The sequence below is a fragment of the Acipenser ruthenus genome, chromosome 5, assembly GCF_902713425.1.
Source record: "Acipenser ruthenus chromosome 5, fAciRut3.2 maternal haplotype, whole genome shotgun sequence".
NCBI classification, from domain to species: domain Eukaryota; kingdom Metazoa; phylum Chordata; class Actinopteri; order Acipenseriformes; family Acipenseridae; genus Acipenser; species Acipenser ruthenus.
Genome location: NC_081193.1, coordinates 69,224,495 through 69,246,841, shown reverse-complemented (window position 1 = coordinate 69,246,841; position 22,347 = coordinate 69,224,495). Strand labels below are relative to the sequence as shown.

Genomic DNA, 22,347 nt, shown 5'->3' with positions numbered 1-22,347 from the left:
GTGAATTTAAACAATAGGTAGACTACAGTAGTTAAGATAATTCAGGTATTTCACATCCATACCAAGCTGCTTCTTAAGATGGAAAGGGAAAACCAAAAGCTAAGAAATACTGACCTTGCGCAGCATCATTTCAATCAATATTGTGATAGAAGACAACACAACTTATAATGGGTATTAGGTAGGCATATATTATTGGCTACAGTCTTCCTGCTAATGTCTAGCAGCTGATCCTGTGTGCCATTTTGAAACATCATTCAGAAATATATTTTTCCTATACAGTGGAAAATATTGCAAATGTGTACATACTTAGCTTCCAAAGCCAAAGCAAACACCCCAGCCGCTTCTGGCGCAGCAGCTGATGTTCCGGAATGACGCAGTGTGCAGTTTCCATACAAATCAGTTGTAGCCTTCAACAACATAAAAAATATTCAGAATAAATCAATAAAAGATAAAGCAACATTAATTGTTTAAATTGTGGCATTTACATTACAGTCTGTACTTTCTTTTTGTTTGTTTGTTTGTTTGTTACTAACAATGTAGTTACATAGAAACTACTTAGTAAAATAAATATAATGTTCATATTTTAACAACAATTACTGATGCATTCTACTTACGGTATATTCAAATTCAAACCTCCAAAACTCCAAACCTCCACCATAAACAGAGACATTGTTTTTATAAATGGACACAGGGTTGCTATATTATCATTTACAGACACGGGTCGAATTTTGAAGTCCATGATGTTTACATTATATGAAACAAAGATTAATTAGGAAATTAGGTGTTAGCTTGACATGTAAATGTTTAGAGTTTAAATATTTAAAGGTTGGTGTTAATCCTATGTTGCCTACTTCATATATAAAAATAAAAACAGCAACCATAATTAAAATTGGTGAAACCCCAAATACATATTTTCCAGGTCATTTCTTTTTTTGTCAAGTTTTATTAGAAAAGAGAAACATACAAAAAGTATTCAAGCACATATTACTATCAACACTTGAAAAGCAATGTTGATTTAATTTGATTTTCTAATTTTCATGCCAGATGTTTGTTAGAGGTTTAACGTGTACAGTGTAAAGCCCTTCTCAGAACTGACAAGTTTGTGTCCATTGACGTTTCCACATAAAAATAAATGCATGACCACAGCCAGTATGACTGTTGACATTGATAGCAACATATTATATAATTTTTTTCTAGATCTGCTCGTCGCGCACCTGGCGTGAGAAGTGTTTAAGGGTTATTTATTTTGTTACGTTACAACACGTTAACATTGTAAAAAAAGCACTCTATCTAATAGAAAATTATCCCCTAATATAACAACAATTAAATTGTATTACTATGACTTGTAATAAGTATTACCTAGTTTTATTTTTGTTGTTTTAAATCACACTGTGTATCAAAATGTTCAAGACTACAGTACATGTAAAAAAATAAATAAATAAAAAATAAAGTTAGACTTTTCCACCTTTTAAAACTGTTTCAGACTAGTTCACTGAGTGAGCCAAACATGCACACTCCTGCTATTACAGTACGTGGTGTAGTACTTTTTTTTTTTCTCCAAATGGGGTTATGATGATAATATGGACTGGAAACACTTACTGAGCTAATGTTTTGAACATGGGCTTATAAGATAACAATCTTCTTGAATGTGTAAATGCTATTTTAAAACTGCCTAGGCATCTGTAACAGCCACAAGATTATTTTAAAGATATAGTTATTATAGCGTTCCACAATTACTGTAGCATTAAGTGGCTGTTCAATATAACATCGTACAGAGTGATCACATTTCTCACTGTTTTGTAGATTGCATTTGTTTTTTAGGGGGGTGGATTAAAGTTTCTGAGCATGGGCTGTGAAAATGTTTTAACCCTAGGTTTTAAGGCAGATGGCTTTGGGCAGTAAACATGCCCACAAAAATGACACAATCAAAAGCTTAAAATAATATAGTTTTTAGTAGCTTTAATTAAAAACTATTTATTTTTAAAAACATAAAATTATTTTTATTTAACATGGTTCCTAATGAAAAGGGGATCTCCAACATATAACTACACAACGCAACTTACATGATTAATTTGTGTATTTACTGCTCATGTGCTTATGGAGCCTGCAGTCAAAATGGGAGCAGCTGCTCACAGTTCTGCAAACGCACCTCAGTCCAGGCCTGCTTTTCATCCTGGGCCTCTCTCAAGAAGAGACTGCCAAAATATGTATTTTGGGATGTGGATTACTGACCACTAGGAGCTAGAATTAGGTCACTAAAGTCATTGCCCTTGTGATCTCCAGGTGTAAGGTGTGAATTAGCCAGCTGTGGGACCTTATGAGAAAGGGATAAACAAGGCCACCCAATGCACAGACCTGATGCAAACCCATCACCTTGGTTTCCTTAATCCCAGATCTTTAGCACTTTACAAAAGAAGTATATTTTTTGCATGCATTACCTCATTTAAGCTACATGGTTGTGTCTTGTACTGACTCCTCTTGCTAAACATACTTTAAGATTACAACCAGCATTATGTCACCATCATAGATACTGTACATGGTAAAGACACATTTTTGAAAGTTTGACTGTCCTCTTCTACAAACCAAAAAAACATTTCCATTGAAAGACTATTGCAGTCTAGTGATACTGTACTGTGATAAATTATATATACATCATATTACAAATGCAAACACGTAGTTCTGCTGTTAGGATTTCACAGTACATTAACATGGCTTTTGCCATTATTGTACATTATATCATCAGTGAGCAGCTGAAGCATAAGCAGGCATTGTCAATTTGAAAATTGCTTGAGGCAAAAGAACATCTGCTGCTTTTTGTAAAGAAAAGAAAGACACAATAATATCTCCACCCACCACACCAGCTTCAGGATTCCTCTTTCTTCCATTGCTAAATGTAGAAGCCAGGGTGGAAGAACAGCTTTCATCGTAAAGGGCTGTGCGGCCGTCATTGATTGCTGAATTGATAGAGATGGTCCACATGCTAGATGCATAGCCGTCACAGTTGCAATCATCGTAACTGCCTCCATCTCCCGAAGCCCAGACATAGATGCTTCCCTTACCGCCCCTGCCCTGTGAGGGATAATGAATCTGTCAAGTTAAATTATTCCCTTTAGTCCAAGCGTATTGCCTATCAGTCAAGATGCCCCAGGAAAGGTGAGAATTGTTTACTGCCATATTTATATCAAGCTTGCAGTACACCTTTTTTGACTGCTAACCTTGTTCGGCTAGCTTGGTTGTTAATCATAAGATTTCACAGGGCCTCATATGGAAAGAGTAACAAACTTGCACTTTTCCTTGCTGTGTTGACCTTACTTTATGTGTGCAGAACAGATGCAATTTTTTTTTAAAATACACAATTGATTACATGCTTTATGCATGGTTAATTCATGGAAAGTTACGTTTTTGCTTCACTATACGTGCATTATAGAGAGTTATTTTATTTTGTATTTTATTCAGATGTGTGTTGTTATGTGTCCCGCGGCGCCCCCCACTCCCTCCCCCGTTTATAACGCTCTTCAGTTATAACGCTTATATTGTGTGTTCCCCGAGACCCACGTTATAACAGCGTGAATGTCGGCTCTAAAAAGTGTTTGAAAAAACTTAGTCTTTAGTAAGCATAGTCTTTATTTCATATCTTTAAAATTTCACAGTAAACATAGCTAACATATTTTGACCCAAAGGTCTTCTCTATGGGTTGAAATGTGTTAGCTATGTTTACTGTGAAATTTTAAAGATATGAAATAAAGACTTTTATTGAGAACTCAGGTGGATATGGACTTAATTCTAATGGGAGTTGACGTCTTTTTTTCTCCCTCGTGGTTGTTCACTGGAGGAGATTCTTGTGTGTATATCTATCTATCTATCTATCTATCTATCTATCTATCTATATATATATATATATATATATATATATATATATATATATATATATATATATATATTCCATATTTTTTTTACTTAAAGGGCATTGACTGAAACAACACACAAAAAAACTGTAAGTAACTTTACAGTAGGTAAACCATTTGCCTTCACGAGAGTACAACATACCTTATTCACACCATCTGCCATGGCTTGTAAAGTCAACTCCCGTGGTCCGTCCACAGTTTTACCATCATCAGTTGGCCCCCAACTGGCACTGTAGATGTCGATAATTTGAGGCATGTGACTTATTGATGAAGCTTCTATTATATCAGTCATAAAAGGCTGGTCCAACATTCGAATACCTATAAAAATTAAACATCACATTCTGTATTCAAGAAACAAGTTTAGAAAAATGCGAAAAAACATGAACTTGTTTTAAGGTTTGCTGATAACAGGTCAAACCATTGGGTTAGGAATGTCAGACTTTAGATATCTGGGCAGTTTTCCTTTCCTTCCTTTTTGTAAAGCTTCACATTCTGACTGAAAATTTGAGTTCCCTGCATTGGAGCTTCCTAGTGGATGAAAGTTCTAAGGTTTCTTGTTGAATAGGTTAGAACCAAGGCTTACGTTTTTTTCAGTGTGTATTTTTTTCTCTTATTGTGTGTCTACTTTTAGAAATGTCCATGATTTAAGTAAGCGACCAAAAACCTGGTTTGTTGAGGACAGTGGAAAATTGGCAATATCACAAGATCAATTATTTTGTGATCCTGACATGACACATTTTTATTTACATTCTTTCCATGTCCCTAATGAGCCACAGTAAAAAAAAACAGGGTTTATTTGGGCTTTTACTTATTGTATTCCTTCTGATTTGACTGGTATTTTCCAAAAGACACAGGGCCAAATATTCAAACGCCTTGCGTGTGTCGCAAGGGAAGTTGTAGAGATTTTTTTCCTTTTTGCGAACAAAGTTGCGGTTTTGAGTGAGATTCAAAATAGATGGTGCATTGGAAAAAAATGGGTTTGCAAGTTGTTCTCACGCAAGGGCTTTTCCCTCAAATTTGGGGGCGGTGTCATGAATAATCCTGTTCACCACCACGAGCTAAATTCAAAAGTTAATTTGCTCGCAATTCACTATGTTGCATGGAAATCACTTAAGACTCCTCTTAATTATTTCGCAGGAAGTATTTCAGGACAATCTCTGTTTCTAGTTAAAGAGTGAACATGGCTTTCAGACAGCTATATTTGCAAATGCTAGCAGAGCAATACAAAAAGAGGAAATATCGTGCAGGCAGAATATACAGACAACGTATAACATTCCTTGACTTGTCTACTGAAGAAATCCTTAGTCGATTTATACTTTGATTAAACATAATAACATTTTGGTTTATTTCCAACTCAAACATTTAATTTATTTGTGGTTTATTTTAAACAATACTAATTACCAGTGCTTAATTTGTAAAGAAAGAGGTGCCGGGGCACAAGCAATGACAATAATACCGTTCTTAAGAAGCGCACATTCAAAATCATAAGTTTATTAGAAAGAGTATTGTATGTACTAGTGTTAGATTTTATAATCACATATATGCAAAGGAGTAGTATGTGCAGAAAAATAATTTGAAGGCAAATGCAGGATAAATATATATATATATATATATATATATATATATATATATATATATATATATATATATATATATATATAGCTCTATGTATATGCATCATTATTCAATGTTTTGGCATTTAACCGGTTTAAAATGAAATAAAACGTGGAAAGGCATTCAGATGACTCCAAAAGGCCGACATTGATCAAATTTTAAAAAAAGAAAAAAAAGATACACGCACCCTACACAAACATTGGTTTGACCCATGGTCCGCGCTGTAGTAATATCTAGCTATATCTAACATTATCAGCGCTGTGAATGCAACAGAAGCTGCAGTTTGTGGAGATTGCAAAAAATAAATAAATAAATAAATAAATAAATAAATAAGAACATAAGAAAGTTTACAAATGAGAGGAGGCCATTCGGCCCATCTTGCTTGTTTGGTTGTTAGTAGCTTATTGATCCCAGAACCTCGTCAAGCAGCTTCTTGAAGGATCCCAGGGTGTCAGCTTCAACAACATTACTGGGGAGTTGGTTCCAGATAAATAAATCAGTTTCTGTTTAGACTAGATAGTTGTTAGCTTGGTTTGTTTTTATGCTCTATTAATTAAATTATATTTATTGAAAAAAGGAAAGAGAAAACCAGACCGTTATCATTGTTTTTTTTTTTTTTTTGAATAGGAGAAGTTAGCAGGCAAGGGGTACAGGCAGGCATGAGCGTGTTTAAGTTCAACACTAACCCTAAATAAAATGTTGTTCCTGTTATTAAGCAGTAGTATCATCTGAAGCAGTGGTATTTTTCCCTGGCAGTGGACTGTCTCTGTTTAGCGCACGTAAGAACTTATATGAGCAATATTTTTGTTTGTACAACCTTTCTATTTTGAGTTTATTACAAGTGCACACCAGCACTTAAACGGCAGTTTTCTTGCCTCTGAGTCTCCTTCCCTACCGATACCATCTGGGCCTGTAACGCTACCCTGTCACAGAGAGCAAAACATTAAATGACATTTCTAACTTTCATAGCTGAAGAGGTGCTTGGGCTATGCCTTGTCAAGCCCAAATAAAGCATCTTCATTTTGCAGTAAGTTGCCATGGTTATATACCTCGATAGAGAGTTGCGGTTGATTTCCTGTGTTAATTCATGTTAATTTATTCATTTCCGCAGCGTTGAGATAATTGCAGTTTCTCCGCAACTCTTTTAGATTTCACTCACTTGCGATTTTAAGCAAAACATTCGCAACGCAAGCAGAGTTGCGAGAAAGATGAGAACATTCGCAAGACCTTTGAATATTTGCCCCAAAGTGTCTAGAGATCCTGAGAACAAATCAAGTAACAGCACAGAAAGATCACACTTCACCGCCAATGCACCAATAAAAAGCTGTATCGTGAACAAAAAATAAATATTAGGTTCCAGGGTTCTTGCTGTGCTTTTTTGGTGAAAAAAGTTCTATTTTGGATTCATCTGACCATATAATTTGGTTGAAGAAATCATCTGGCTTCTTCAAGTATTCAATGAAAAACATCAATTGCTTTCTTTTGTGTATTATTTTTAACAAAGGTTTGCATCGTGGTTTTCACCCATGGATATTCATCTTGTTAAGGTGTTGCATTGTTCGCGCGTGAATTTTTTGACCATCTTCTCTCAATTGTTCTGTCAAATCTTTTGTAGTAATTCAAGGATTTTCCCAGGCTGCTCAAGCGATTCTTCTTCCAGATTTTGCAGAAATCTTTCTTGGTCTTCCAAACCCGGAGCTAGTTGCAGTAGTTCCTGTTCTCCTGTGTTTGTCAATAATAGCCCTGTGGCAATGTGCCCCGCCCCTGTGTGCTTTATTATGTGTTGTGTGTTGCGTGCGTGTGTAAATGTTGGTGTATAGTCATTGGTACACGGGATATAAACGGGTCTGTGTTTCACGTGTATTTAAAAAGTGTAGATCTGTATTTAGGCACGAGGAGAGCACAAATCACTTCACGTGCTGGTTAAATGTAATATGTGAGCACGGGGTTGCACAGAATTAATTCACGTGCTGGGATTCAAGTGAATAATTAATTAGTAATTGAATCCCAGCACAACAGTATATATAGATGCACGTTTCTTTCACTCAGGGTTTGGTGTTCGGTGAGTGGAGAACGGGAGAGAGAGGAGAAAAGAAAGCAAAGTAATTAGTGTTTTCACTCACCGTGTTTGTCTGTTCACTGTTTAGTCTGTTTTGTTTGTCTCTATTTTGGCATATAGTGCCGTGTCCCGTGTTTTTGTGTTCAAACCTTTTATTTTCTGTTCTGTCTGTTTATTCATTAAATGCTGAGCGCGTGCTTAACCAAAACTCCAAGTCTCTGTGTGTTACTTCCTGGCTCTGGTCTGACACCACCCACTCCGGCCGTCTTTGTGACACGTGGTGTCCTGCGTGGGATCTACAGCGCCTCCAGGACTCAGGCCAGAGCAGGAACCGCATATTTGGATTAAAAAAAACCAAAAAAAAAAAAACACGGGACACGGCACTATATGCCAAAATAAAGAGACAAACAAAACAGACTAAACAGTGAACAGACAAACACGGTGAGTGAAAACACTAATTACTTTGCTTTCTTTTCTCCTCTCTCTCCCGTTCTCCACTCACCGAACACCAAACCCTGAGTGAAAGAAACGTGCATCTATATATACTGTTGTGCTGGGATTCAATTACTAATTAATTATTCACTTGAATCCCAGCACGTGAATTAATTCTGTGCAACCCCGTGCTCGCATATTACATTTAACCAGCACGTGAAGTGATTTGTGCTCTCCTCGTGCCTAAATATAAATCTACACTTTTTAAATACACGTGAAACACAGACCCGTTTATATCCCGTGTACCAATGACTATACACCAACATTTACACACGCACGCAACACACAACACATAATAAAGCACACAGGGGCGGGGCACATTGCCACAAGCCCACACAGTGCTTTTCGGTAAACCAAGTCTTTCTGCTATTTTTTCTGGTAGTTTCTCCTTTTTCATTTAGTTCTATCACTGCCATTTTAAGATAATTTTTGTATTCTTTAGTTTTAACCATTTGTGTTGCTTTTTTTAATCACAAATTTCCAATTTACTTTTCAGCACTTGATGATCATGTATTTATTTATTCTAGAATTATCATCAGGTGTCGGTTTTCAGTCATGATAATTGTCAATAATTAACAACTAATGGGTTTCATACAAAATATGTTGATTGCCCAAATACTTTTGTCAAAGTATGAAATTAGATTTTGCATGTTATTTTTCATTTCATGCATGTTATGTAATAATTTGTTTTTTTTTTTTATTATAAAGCTGAATATCAACTTTAATTGATATCTTTCAATAGAACAATTAGAAATTACTGAAATCACTTTCTTTGTGGTTTTTCTCATTTTTTTAACTGCCCAAATACTTTTGTCTGCAACTGTATGGGTATATGTATGTGTATGTGTATATATGTGTGTGTGTGTGTGTATGTACAGTATATATATATATATATATATATATATATATATATATATATATATATATATATAGGGGCACCATTATAATACAACTGTGTTAATTTAAAGAAACTAGCAAAAGACAAAAAAGCCTGCAAGATGCCTATTGCCTTTGACATAGCATTGCAGTTTATACAGCAATGTTCTGATTACTTATGTGTATGGACCATCATATCCTCTATGTAATCATTATGGACTGTCATGACCTGTTATCTGTAGAAAAATTAAAGAAATGTTAATAATTATCTTTAACACCATTTATATCATAACTCTGGAAAACCACCACAGAAGTCAAATTCAGGTAAGAGGAATAGAAGACACAGGTATATTTAAAATGACAACAGTAATAATTCTTCTCTACAATTCTCTCCTGCTGTTGGTTGTTAAAGATACTTATGCAGAGACTCAAACCCACTGAAGTGAAATGGCTCAGTGCACAGCCTTCCCTCCAATTACTTTAATAAACAAACTCCCAAAGGACTAATTGAGTGCTGGTTCATTTCTGCTTCTAACAGCATTTACTCATTCTGTACACACAATGAGAACACATTCCTCTTGCTTTGTTCCCTAGCCAGTCTGAGACATACAGCACTCCTAGTTGATTTATCAAACAAACGCCCACACAAATGAAATGCTGAAGCCCACACCCTTCTAATATAGCAAGTGTTAAAATGCTGGTGTTTGAAGGCTATATTCACAGACCCTGATTAACACTAAGCTTGGATTAGCTTACCTATAGCAACATTACATTGTTTCAATGCTAATAACGGATATTCCTTACAACCTTTATTACTGTTTAGCCTTAAAGTTAACAGTTGAATAAATAACAAAACAATTTACACCCATGCCTGTAATTTTTCTAAATTACATCATTTTCTGCTATGCAGATACAGAGCTTCACATAAAAAGAGTGCTCAGAATTCTGCTGTTTGGATTTTGAGATTTCCTTGCCTTTTCTTTATATAAAGAACACTGGAAAAATATTAATGACAATGTAACGCAACCACCCTCTCCCTAAAGCCATTTAAACACAAAGACACTTTCAGGCAATGCTTTGTGTTTTTAAGCAACTAGTTGCAGTATACATTTCCAGTAATTTTCCAACTACATCAAAACAATAAAGCTTTTCACCTTGGTGAAAATGTTATAAAAAAATAATTAACTTGTTGCTTCAACAGTTGCCATAAAATGTTTTGTGGGCCTGTACCCTCAATTTATATAATTCAAAGAATGGTGTACCTGCAACTTTTGAGCTGAACGCCACTCCTACACCACAGATGTTGTTATTGGCTGCTGCAGAAACTTCACCAGCACATCTAGTTCCGTGGCTATAGCAGAGAAGCAGACATTAGAGGAAATGGATTTTATAAAAGCATATATTTTTGTTGGACGTTGTATTAATTAGTAGATTTTACAGTAGTTCTACATTTATTAGCAAGGAGCAATGCACTTAAGGTTGCATTATTTCAGCTGTCAACATATTGCACAATCCAAACATCAGTAGTAAAACACTCCCTAATTAAAGTGGTGTTAATGCATATAGAATCATTTCAAAAGAAAGCATGTGGCTGAAAACTTTTGACATAATTTAAAGCCCCAGTTTGGCCAATTTCCAATATAAAAGCATTAAAACAATGTTAATCTTCTATGCATTGGGTCTCTTATGTGGTTCACAGGATATGATGTCGGGTCGTTGATTTCACTATTTCCGAACGCTGCTAGTCTACAGCTGCAGCTAACAATTATTTGCAACGGCATTTATCCAATTATTATGGATGAAAAAAGTCAAATAGAAGGATATTTATATGAACCGTTGAGGTCCGACTACCCCAGTTAAGTGAATATTCAGACGAGGATAACGAGGAGTCTTCAACCAGCTTAATCTGAGAAAACTCAACCAAGAAAGCTCCAAATACTTAGTGCATTTCTAGTAAATGTGTTTTATGCAAACACTGCTGCAATAACTTTTGTCTGTGTCAATTATTTGTATACAAGACCTCCATACCATGCACATTTAAAGTAAAATCACTCTAGATGTGTACTTCACAGTACATAGCCTACACAGAACAAAGCACTCTGTACTGTAACTAGTCGAGACACATTTATTATTATTATTATCATCATCATCACATCATCATCATCATCAGTAGTAGTTGTTTACAGCCCTGTACATCTATAAGAACTTCCAGAGTTTACAGCCTTTGTGAAGGCTACCTAGTAAGAGAGAAAGAGAAAGGAGGAAACACAGTTTCAACCTAAAAATACAATAACTGTAAGCAGTAAAAAATTACAAAAACCACTCGTTTCAGTACCACATATACTAACAAGCAATAATATTAGCCCAGCCAGAGTAAAATTGCAGTAGATAATTATAATTACAGGAGAGTGAGAACAGAAATGATTGTTGTAAATATTGTTGGCATCGCATCAGGTTTTAGCCTTGGCTTGCATTCATACCCCCAGATGATCTGCTTGCATGTTCCTTTTGTAGCATTCAGGTTCAAAATGGTCCTCACACACGAAAGAATTTCGACCGAATGGAAAGATTTTCAGTGTATGCCCCGTTCTCAAATTATGTAGCCATTTTTAAAAACATTTTTTTTGCTATGATCGCCTGTTCTGAATTAATAGGCTTTGGCACACAAAATAACCTTTTCATCTTGTTTTTTTGCGTATTATTCAAGCACCCAAAATCTTTGCACTTCCCATGTCGCACGATATGCGTTTTCACCTCTATATCACATAAACCCATGCGTACAACTTTTGGCTTATCGGTAAAATCAACGACTTGATGTCACGTCGCTGCCTGAAAGGCTCCAATATGTCAGCTCCCTCAAGTGTTACTTGACCCAGAAAGTGGACAAAGAAATTGAAAACATCGCTAAAAGAGCGACTTGTTGACCAAATCGGTGCAGCAAGAAGCATTTATTGGATATGCAGAGCACAAAGAGAGCTTTTGGGTACAGGTACCCTTTAACTACCGGTAATTAACTTTGCCAAAGTAGTAGCCCCAGAAATAAAAAAAAAATAACAATTGGCATTAACTGGTGCATGTTCATGTTAAATTTAAGGATGTATATATATATTGTAATGGTGGGTTCCGAGGCGGGCTGGTGAGATGGGCAGGGCCAGCACGTTGAATGTTTGTTAACAACCCGGAAGAGCGCACCCTGCGGGTCAGGGCGTGGTCAGTGCAATGGAGTGAACGGGAGAAATCCTGTACTTTTCCATCTAGCGAGGTTACCCGCGGTCAGGCCGGGGCCCCGCCCCCTTTCATCTAGGTGTTCCGATCCCCAGACTGAGGCACCTAGGCTGGGGGATTTCCAAAAAGCTGTCATTCTGGAACCTTCCAGCGGATGAGGTGTCTGTTCTGGATTGGTTGGAACGGGCACCGCCTCCCTCCAGCTCTCCTATTAAAGGAGCTGAGAGCTGGATCACAGGGTCGGATTGAGAAAAGGAGAAAAGAGTGAAGAAAGAAGGAGAAAAGAGAGAAAGAGCTAAAGAGAAAAAGCTAGAGAGAAAGCGCTAAAGAGAAGAGAAAGCCGACTTGTAGAAGCGTGAGCTGTGGCTGACAGCAGCTTTGTTAAAGCGTTTAAGACTAAAACAAATAAAATTAAATATATTTTCAGAATTCATTGTATACGTGCCATTGGTTCGGTATTGTAAAATGGTGTTATTCGGAGGACATGAACGAGGGCTACTTCCCTCCTACCAATAACATCTGCTAATCCCCTATTTAAACCCCAAGCTTGATTTTGCTCTAAATCTTGTTTTTTTATTTTGTTTTTCCACCATCCTCCCCTTATTCCCCACTCTGCTTCCTCTTCTGTTCGGCTCTCCACCTCTGCAACTGTGCCCTCTGCAACGGTCTCCCTCTTGGGGGTAAGTGAAGCTCACTTCCCAACCTTAGAAGCCCAGCTGCGGCTGGATTCATCTTCTGTGAAGAAGGTTCTCAGCGAGTCAAGGGGGACCCTCAGCGAAATGTAACTATCTCTGTCATCTTTCCATTCTCTCCTCTAGATCCCCCTTGGGGGAAGTATCGGTTGCTTCCCAGCCTTGGAGACCGAACGGTCCAGTCTCACCTCCGCGAGCCAAGGGGAATCTCCTTACTCTTCTCTAAGTTATAAGCACATATCTTCTATTATCAATTCCTGAGGTCTCTTCCTCCACACAGCCCTCAATCATGTCCAGTGAATGTATTATTATTGGTATTGATTCAGCTCAGGCCGGTCAGTAAAAATGCTTTTATTGTGACACTCAGAGGGTATTGTTGGTGAGTGGTTTATGTTGCTTTTTACAGTGTCTTTCAATTTTGTATTATCAAACCATTACATTTTCCCTAAAACAAAAATATTTTGACTAGCTCTATTATTTTATACAATATCCTTTTAGGCACTTAATAACAGCAGCCCTAATAAACACTTACTGCACTTACAGGGATACTTTATATCGTGTACATTTCCCTAATGTTGCATGTCTTACCTGTTTCATATTTTATTATTTGGGTTCTGTATGATTCTCTGTTGTCATATTATACGATTATTTATCATGCACAGTAACTATTCTTACTAACATGATTACTAAAGAATTGCTTCTGAGTAGACCACTTAAAGCTGATTTCATAGGTGAGGGTGGGAAGTATGTTAATGTTACCCAGGCTCACATACACAATGCTAGACCAAACTTCAATGCACTACATAAACTCCCTTCAGAAATTATTCTTTTCAGAAGCACATTTTGCTGGAATAGTTAGTCAAGAAATAATCCTGATCTAAGCAGAAACAACAGCACCTAATTATGCTATACACACAAAATAGTATATTAAAAATACCAATCAGACTATTACCTAATTAGGTTATGTGGCTAATGATGAACATATGATATTGATTGATAGGCTTTTTGAGATTTCATGGGTTTGAGGCTCTAGGTGTATAGCTAGTAAACAATACCGGTTGATATGCTGCTTGTAATTTCCAGATTGATTTTTAAAACGTTTAACAACCATTTTTTTTTAAGTTTCTACTTTGGAAGAAAGCCCATGTGTGTGATTTTTTTTTCATACTGTAATTGTGTCCAGTTTGGGTTATTTTGGTGTGAACTTTAAATATATAATATCAGACCATATTCTAAAAATAAAATAACTATATATATATATATATATATATATATATATATATATATATATATATATATATCTTAATATGCTGTACAGTACTACTGTGTTCAGATGCAACTGGTCATATTATGGGTTGCAGACCTACAGTATAGCAATCCATTTTAATTGATTGAGCATACTCTGGTATTCCTATTTTTACTGCATGGCATATTGTCACACAAAAATATCTATCTCCAATATAAAACCTTCTTTGGGTGTCATTGAAATCACAGCTGAAATAATCACTGACACTTAAAACTCTACAGTTAGGGATCCCTATTGGAGCCTCAACCAGCAGAAACTCAATTTGAGATCTCAACTGGCAGAATTCCATATCCTAGTAGGAGATGAAATAGGAGTTTGCACTGGTCCAAATTCAATCTGTACAGAATGTTTCCAGATTGGGACATCTATTGCCAATCATTACAGTGGAGATGCCAACTCGAGAAACAGTCCAGGTGTTTGGAATGGTTATTAAACATGGTAAATAATGAACTAAGCAGAAACAACAATCTTTAATGGAAATGTAATGCTGTCCACTTCACTGGCCTATATTGCTGACTTTCAAAAGTATTCTTAAAAGTCAAGACCAAGATTATTTTCACTCTATATCCTAAAGGGAAAGATATTACTCCACAAAGACCTGGGTTATTGTTAATTGGCTTGTTATAACAGACACTACTATGAGAAAATGAGAAGACATTCTTCAATAACTGAATGCAGTAGGTAAAAGCATGTATAAAATATCGCCTTGTAAAAATATGTAATATATTTAAACTCTGTTGAAGTAACAAAAGTGTAAGTGCAGGGTAAGTATGGTGTAGCTGCGGTTTAGTATATATATTTGGAAATTGTGACAGAGATCCAATGGTGCTTGGTGTTAGATCTCCCTCTCGCCCTGAGGGCACTGTGTAACGGGAACAGAGTACCCTTAACTAAATGGCACGACAATTTATTCCGTAGGGTAGGTGAAAGTTGGTCATTTAGGAAAGGGGCGCAGCTATGGTATACAAACTCAATGACCCAGATGGTAAACGGTGTGGCATCTGAGGATTGAAGGAGTAGATGCGCTCGTTAACATAGGGGTCATGAGCGAGGATATAAATAGGGGACTTAGCATACGTGATCTGTTCCTTGGTAAATGGTTAGTGTTGAAAACCTACAAGGAGTCTGTGTGCTGTTTTGTGAACCGTGAGTTTTGTCTTGTGTTTGTTAGTGTTTTGTTAACTGCCGTCTATTTTTAATAGACTACCAGTTGCACGCTCCGGAGCTGTAGCGAAAGCCAGCATAAACCCGGACATCACTTTCACCCCTGCATTTCACGGAGAAATGTATACCACTGTGTTTGTGTTTTGTGTTTAGTGTTGGTGTGTAAAACTGGACTTTTTGGTTGCGGGCCAAACCCGGGGAATTACAAATACCGAGTGATACACGCCGCTGTATCACTCCATCATTGTTATTTACAGGTGTTTGCCATAAGGCTCTGGACATTAATTAAATCAATAAACACCCTTGCACCTGGAAATCATTGTCTGTCTGTTTTATATTCGCTCTGCACTGCACTCACCTGTATTCACTCACCACTCTGTCACAGAAATGTATTCAAACATCTTTTGAATCTGATAACTTTCCATCATTTAAAAGGATAATCATCGTAGTCTTCAATGTTAGAGGGCTATATACAATGTTGAGTTAAGAGTCACATCATCACTGATAACAAACACCAACAATCCCTTCCAGAATTAATAAAGTAACCTTCTCTTGTACAGTATGTGTTATTTATTGAGCCACAGTTTACTTAGCACACCTGGTCCTACCAAGTGGCATAGTGCAATTGTGATGTATAGTGTATACACTAGTTGCACCTGTCATCTCTAGGCTACTATGGAAACGCTTGGTGGACTGTGGTGGCAGGGGCATGTCAAACCTTTCCCAGTCTACCATGAACTGTATGATTCTTTCGTGCTGATAACACACACACACAAAACAACACAAATGAGAATTATCAATTTTTTTTTATCAAATGTCTAGCATCCAGCTCTGCTAATGTTAAAATATAAAACACACAGACACAAAAATGATAAGAAGCATGCCGTTTACCAACAGCATAAAAGTTGAAGTTTTTTACATGTTTTGTTTTTTATTTTTTTACGCGGTCCAAGAAAGGATACTTCATATAGATACTGGATACTCCATAAGCTTTAATGTAGCTGAGCTGAGTGCTTCAAGATGTTACTTAATGGAATTATGTGTAGGGAAAATCAATATGGAGACTCTGAAGGAACTCACAGTGTTATCCATCAAGCAGCAGTGGCCACTACTGATCCATATTTATTATTAACACAGTCAATACACAGTTTATGTCCCCTAATGGTCTGCAGATAATACAGAAGTGACTGCTGACCAACTCTATATTACCTGTTAAACCAGTCGTCCGTGTAGCGAGGGTAGGGATAGGGATCATTGCTGCTAAAGTCATAGCTGGCTTCTGCATTCTGCAATAAGAAAGGTTAGATGTAATATAACAACAGGAAGGTAGTGTAAACATAAAAAAGTGCGGTGACCTTTTTGTAACAAGGGCATGTCACACTCCATTACATCACAACTCCCTTTTAGAAAATAATAACATAAATATATTACATGAGTTGTGTCAACAGTTGTCAAAATAGTAAGCAGTTGCACTCCACTGCATCTACTTTTTAAATTGTATTAAAATATGCAAATTTCTGGAGAATTAGTCTAGCTCTCTATCTAAATACACTGTACAACCTTATTCTGCTCAAATGAAACTGGTCATAGCATGTGTTGCAGACCTGCAATATAGCAATCAATTGTAATTGATCAGTAGCTAAGTTACTGCCTTGGATCAGGCAATATGCATGCTGTTATTACCTTTGTGCTGCCTGTTGAAAAATAAATGTGCAGGCTTTTAGAAAATAAGCTTAGGCAGCCTCTTTTGCAAATTAACAGCCTGCCAAGAAGTTTTAATATGTGATAAACAGGACACGGTTTATAGCTTATTTTAAGAAAGTGATTACGAACAGCAATTGCAAGCCTTACATTTTGAGAAACTGTCAGGCATTTATTAGGGATGAGGACATTGTTATATATTTCAGACTGGGTGCTTTTTTTGAGAATGTACAAAAATGAATAGTTTTATGATAAAACAAATGGTTTATGGCCCTTAGGTCTTGGCTTAACTTGATTTTCAAAAAAATATCTGTAGACCAAACCGATGACAGCATTTTGGAAAAGTGAATGACGCAAATCACACTGCCATTTCTGAATCACAGCCCAAATATTGTTTCAATAGTTCGGGACAAACACCAATCACAAAATGTTTTAGTATAAATATTTATTATGGAGAATTTGGAGTATGCGATTTTACAGAGAAGTATGTTGTATATACACGTTAATTTGCCATCAAACCTAACTTGGTTTGAGGGCTCGCTGCCTGGCCAACTGGACGAGGCAGAGACGCCCATTGACAAAATGTGAGGTAAGCAACTGTGAGGTAAGTGAAGAGGGTATTTATAGTCCTAACAATCTTAATAAGCTAATGTGTAAATTGAATGATTCAATTTGGTGACACGGAGATTGGTGTCTGACCCTCCTCCCAAACTTTAGTTAAGAACTTCATTTAGTGTTTAGTTTTTCTATGTATTACTTTTTTAACTGTGCAATACAAGGATCCTCCCTAGCAGTAGAAGAATCTTCTAAAATACAGTAAACACACGTTTATTTTTGTACCATTAATCCACTATATCTGTTTCATTGTTACTGTAGCTTAAATATCAGCTAATTGTGCAATGTACTATTCACTACACAATACACAAGTTTTTCCCTTTGTCCTTAATTGCTAAAATTGACGAACAGCAAAAGATTCAATTAGAGCACATCATTTCAAACGTTCTGCAGCTGTATTAGGAACAGAGTTGTCTTTACATCTAATCCATCTGAGAGACAAAGTCAGTTGAAATAAATAAATGGTTATTTTAAGGTGATCTCTGCTTGTCTTCATAAACTGCCAAGTACAAGGCTTCTAACCCTAAACTGTCACCTCAGCTTTTTTGCACCTGGTCTCATGCTATGAATGCTGTAGAATGTATCTTCTTGGCAAAAGCCTTAGATGTGGCACACTCTGTGAATATGAATTTTAATGTGTGAAAGCTGCAAATAGATCTCAGAGCTTGGAGTGGAGCTAAGGGCCTTCTCAGATCCAATTTCATATATAACTACAGAACAAAATAAGAAGACATTCAGAGTGGATGTATTGTTCTACAATGCTGTGTGGAGCCTAATGTATTCAGTAAATCAATTTCCCTTTGTAAAATACTTTTGGTTTAAAGTTCAAGATACTTTGGTTTATGTCTTATATGTGTTAATTCCTTACTTGTTTTTTTTTTCCATTTTTGTATTGACTAAATATAATCCCATGTTAAGGCAAAGGCTTTTTATTGCAGGACAAATCAATAGACTGATGAAACTGAGGAGCAATGTTGTTATATGTCTATAAAAGTAATCAAATTGTCTACAGTGGTTGTTTAAAATGGCACATCAATTTGTTATGCTCTGCTGCATAAATTATTCTCTGTAATCAATCTTCGCTGCTACAGAAATTAGTTTTTGATTACCAGATTGTTATTTGTGTTTCTTTGGAAATGATTTACATTTTTGGTTTTATTCAGTTGCTAGTTAAAGTTATTTAGCCATAAACATAATAGGTGGCGACAAGAGCAAATAAAAACCAACTGATGAAATTTAAATTAGAACACAGTAAGAGTAAATTGGTTAAAATAATACAAATGGATCAGGACTGAATAAAGAACTGTATAAACACAATTATGTGGTGTAAGACAGCAGGGAGGGGGTTAAAGCCTCCCTGAAGAAAAAGCATGTGCGGAATGCACATTTGTTTAATTTAATTAGTTAGTTTTGTTATTGTTTACACTCGCATCACCTCAAACTCGCATCACCTCAAACTCAACCTCTCTAAATCTGACCTCTGGAATCTACCACACTCTCTCCCTCTTCCTCAGCTAAAAACCTTGGAGTCACCCTGGACCCCTGCCTCTCTTATTCCCAGCACATCTCCACTCTGGCACGCACTTGCCGATTCTTCCTGAGCAACATCCGAAGAATCCGACCCTTCCTCACCAACTATGCTACCCAGCTCCTGGTCCAGGCCCTGGTACTCTCCCGCCTAGACTACTGCAACTCCCTCCTGGCTGGCCTCCCTGCGTCCGCCACCCGTCCGCTCCAGCTTATCCAGAACTCTGCTGCCCGCCTGGTGTTCTCTCTGCCTCGCTTCGCCCACGCTACTCCACTACTCCGCTCGCTCCACTGGCTCCCGATCACCGCTCGCATCCAGTTCAAGACTCTTGTACTAGCCTACAGATGCCTTGACCAGACTGCACCCAGCTACCTCCAGACCCTCATCTCTCCCTACACCCCCACTCGACCTCTCCGCTCCGCCTGCACTAGAAGACTAGCTCTACCTCCGCTACGCTCCCCTGCCTCCAGAGCCCGCTCCTTCTCCACCCTTGCTCCGCAGTGGTGGAATGACCGTCCTACAGATGTCAGGACTGCCCAGTCCCTGACCACATTCCGGTGCCTCCTTAAGACTCACCTCTTCAAACAGCACCTGTAGAACTCCTCTGTTTGTATCCTGGGACACTATCACCCTTCATGTAAATGTGCTTTATTTTGCTCTTATCTGCCCCCTATTTTACTGCATTTAATCCTGTACTTCAGAATACTGTAATCTGCCAAGTGTTTAACCTGTAGTACTTTGTATTTAATCATATCCTGATGTAACTATCACTATTTAATCATATCCTGATGTAACTATCACTATTATCTGCTGTATTATTGAATTGTGGTTTGTCACACTTGTACTTTGCTTGAACAAAAGTTATTGTATTTCTTGCTCTTATTGTATTACTTGTATTGTAACACTTGAAATGTATTTCCTTACGATTGTAAGTCGCCCTGGATAAGGTCGTCTGCTAAGAAATAAATAATAATAATAATAATTTTGCTTTATTGTTTCATTGCTTAATTATCCCCTGCACCTGGTGCTTATTATTAGAGCCAGGTGCAGGGTATAAAAGGGGAGCAGTCAGTTTGTTTGAGGCTGCTGAGTAGAATGAGGCAGGTGAGATGCTCTGTTTCTGAGCAGTTGAGAGGTAAAGAGTGTGCAATTTAAACCTGTTTGATTTTGTTTGTTGTGTTTGGTGGGGAAACAGCTTAGCCGTCCCACTTAGTCAGGGTAAAAAAGAAAAGAAAGTTTAGTTAGTGCTCGTAAAGAGCTAGGTGTTTGTTTTGTGTTTGTTTTATTTGTGTATTAAACAAATGTGCATTCTGTACATGCTTTTTCTTCAGGGAGGCTTTAATCCCCTCCCTGCTATCTTACAGTGGACAACAATAAATAGATTTAACAAACTAATTCAGAAGATTGCAGTATCTCATATCTTGCTTAATTGCTTAATCATGCTCAATTGTACACAAGAAATAATTCCTTGGTGTCTTTCTAAATTGTTTAATTGTAAAAGCTGTATAGGAAAGCTAATATTGTCTATTTACATTCCCTAAAGGTAGGTTTATCTTTACAGCCACACCATTACTCCCCACTTGAAACCTGTTTGCTTGCGATTGTAAGTCGCCCTGGATAAGGGCGTCTGCTAAGAAATAAATAATAATAATAATAATAATAATACCAGTGCCAGTGTTCTGCCTTTTTTTGCCATCTGCCACTTTTTGCTACCTTGCACACTGCACTTGCTCAACACATCTACTATGCCAGAAATAGCTACCCAACCCAACCAAGAGATGAAAAAGATTTAGAAGGTAAGATACTTTCATTTTTGTGACTGTTTCTTTATTATATATTACTTTTTAGGTTTGAAAATATTGCAGCTGTTTATATAATCTAAAAAAACTAAATGGTTACTACTCAAACTAAGCGGCTCAGATCGCTCTAGTAAGGTAGTAAAATATGTTATACTTTTGTGATAGTTCCTTTATTATTCACACACAAAAGAATTTGCTGTCGGTGTCAAGTTCTGAGGTAACAATTCATTCAAACTGACTCTGCCAGGACTCTATGGCTATGACGCACGTAGTAATGGATTCACCTGACTAGGGGGCGGATTTGGCTACGGAATAAACAAGTGGAATTTTTTTCACTACCTAATTTTTCCTACAGAATATAAGTGTTATTTCCTGACCCCAAAATACAACTTGCCACAATTTAATACCTAATTTTCCCTACAGAATATGTAGGGGTGGTATTTTCTGACACTGCAGTATGATTTATCATAATTTACTGCCTTCCTTTGCTATAAAATATACAAGGGTGGCAATTTCTTGCAGTACACTGCCACTAGGATTTGCTGGGCCCTGGTGCAAGATTGTGAAGTAGACGCCCCCCACACACACCAAATAATATGCACGGCCTCAGCACAATCTAAGAAAACCTTTTTGAAAATAAATACATGACCAGCAAAATTTTGAATCTGACAAAACATTTTTATATTTTAATAAATCAATTATCTAACAAAATTAATCAATTTGATTAATGGCTTGATTAAGTTAATACTGAAACATATGAATAACTTCAAATTAGTAACAAACCTATTAATCATAGGCATCAATTGGATTTTTAACTCAATGTTATCACATTTCTAAAAACCACACGTCCACATCTCAACTTAGCCCATAGCACAAATTCAATCAATACAACAGAGAAATGATGAACACACTTAACAAACGAATACCTCAAAAGCACGTACTTCTTTTTTTTTTTTTTTTTTTAAATACAGAATTTTTATCATCCGTTGTTAGTATCTGCCAGCAGAGCAATCGCATGACCTTAATAACACTGACCTATTGCCAGGCGTCCCGCCTCCCGATAGACAATTTATTAGTGCTGATTTGCGAATGTGTTTTGATTGACATTCCGCTGGCATATACAGTGCCTTGCGAAAGTATTCGGCCCCCTTGAACTTTTCGACCTTTTGCCACATTTCAGGCTTCAAACATAAAGATATGAAACTGTAATTTTTTGTGAAGAATCAACAACAAGTGGGACACAATCATGAAGTGGAACGAAATTTATTGGATATGTCAAACTTTTTTAACAAATAAAAAACTGAAAAATTGGGCGTGCAAAATTATTCAGCCCCTTTACTTTCAGTGCAGCAAACTCTCTCCAGAAGTTCA

General features: G+C 36.9%; 1 protein-coding gene across 1 annotated transcript in view; it reads right to left on the bottom strand.

Annotated features, from left to right (window-relative positions):
- The window catches only part of LOC117403276 (neuroendocrine convertase 2), a 60,317-nt gene that overhangs the window by 12,583 nt on the left and 25,387 nt on the right, over window positions 1-22,347 (bottom strand). The window contains exons 6-10 of the mRNA XM_034005306.3: window positions 16,543-16,619; window positions 10,209-10,297; window positions 4,048-4,223; window positions 2,854-3,069; window positions 307-407 (exon numbers count right to left, since the gene is read on the bottom strand). Coding sequence (XP_033861197.1) covers window positions 307-407; window positions 2,854-3,069; window positions 4,048-4,223; window positions 10,209-10,297; window positions 16,543-16,619 — 659 coding nt within the window. The remainder of the gene's footprint in view (window positions 1-306; window positions 408-2,853; window positions 3,070-4,047; window positions 4,224-10,208; window positions 10,298-16,542; window positions 16,620-22,347) is intronic.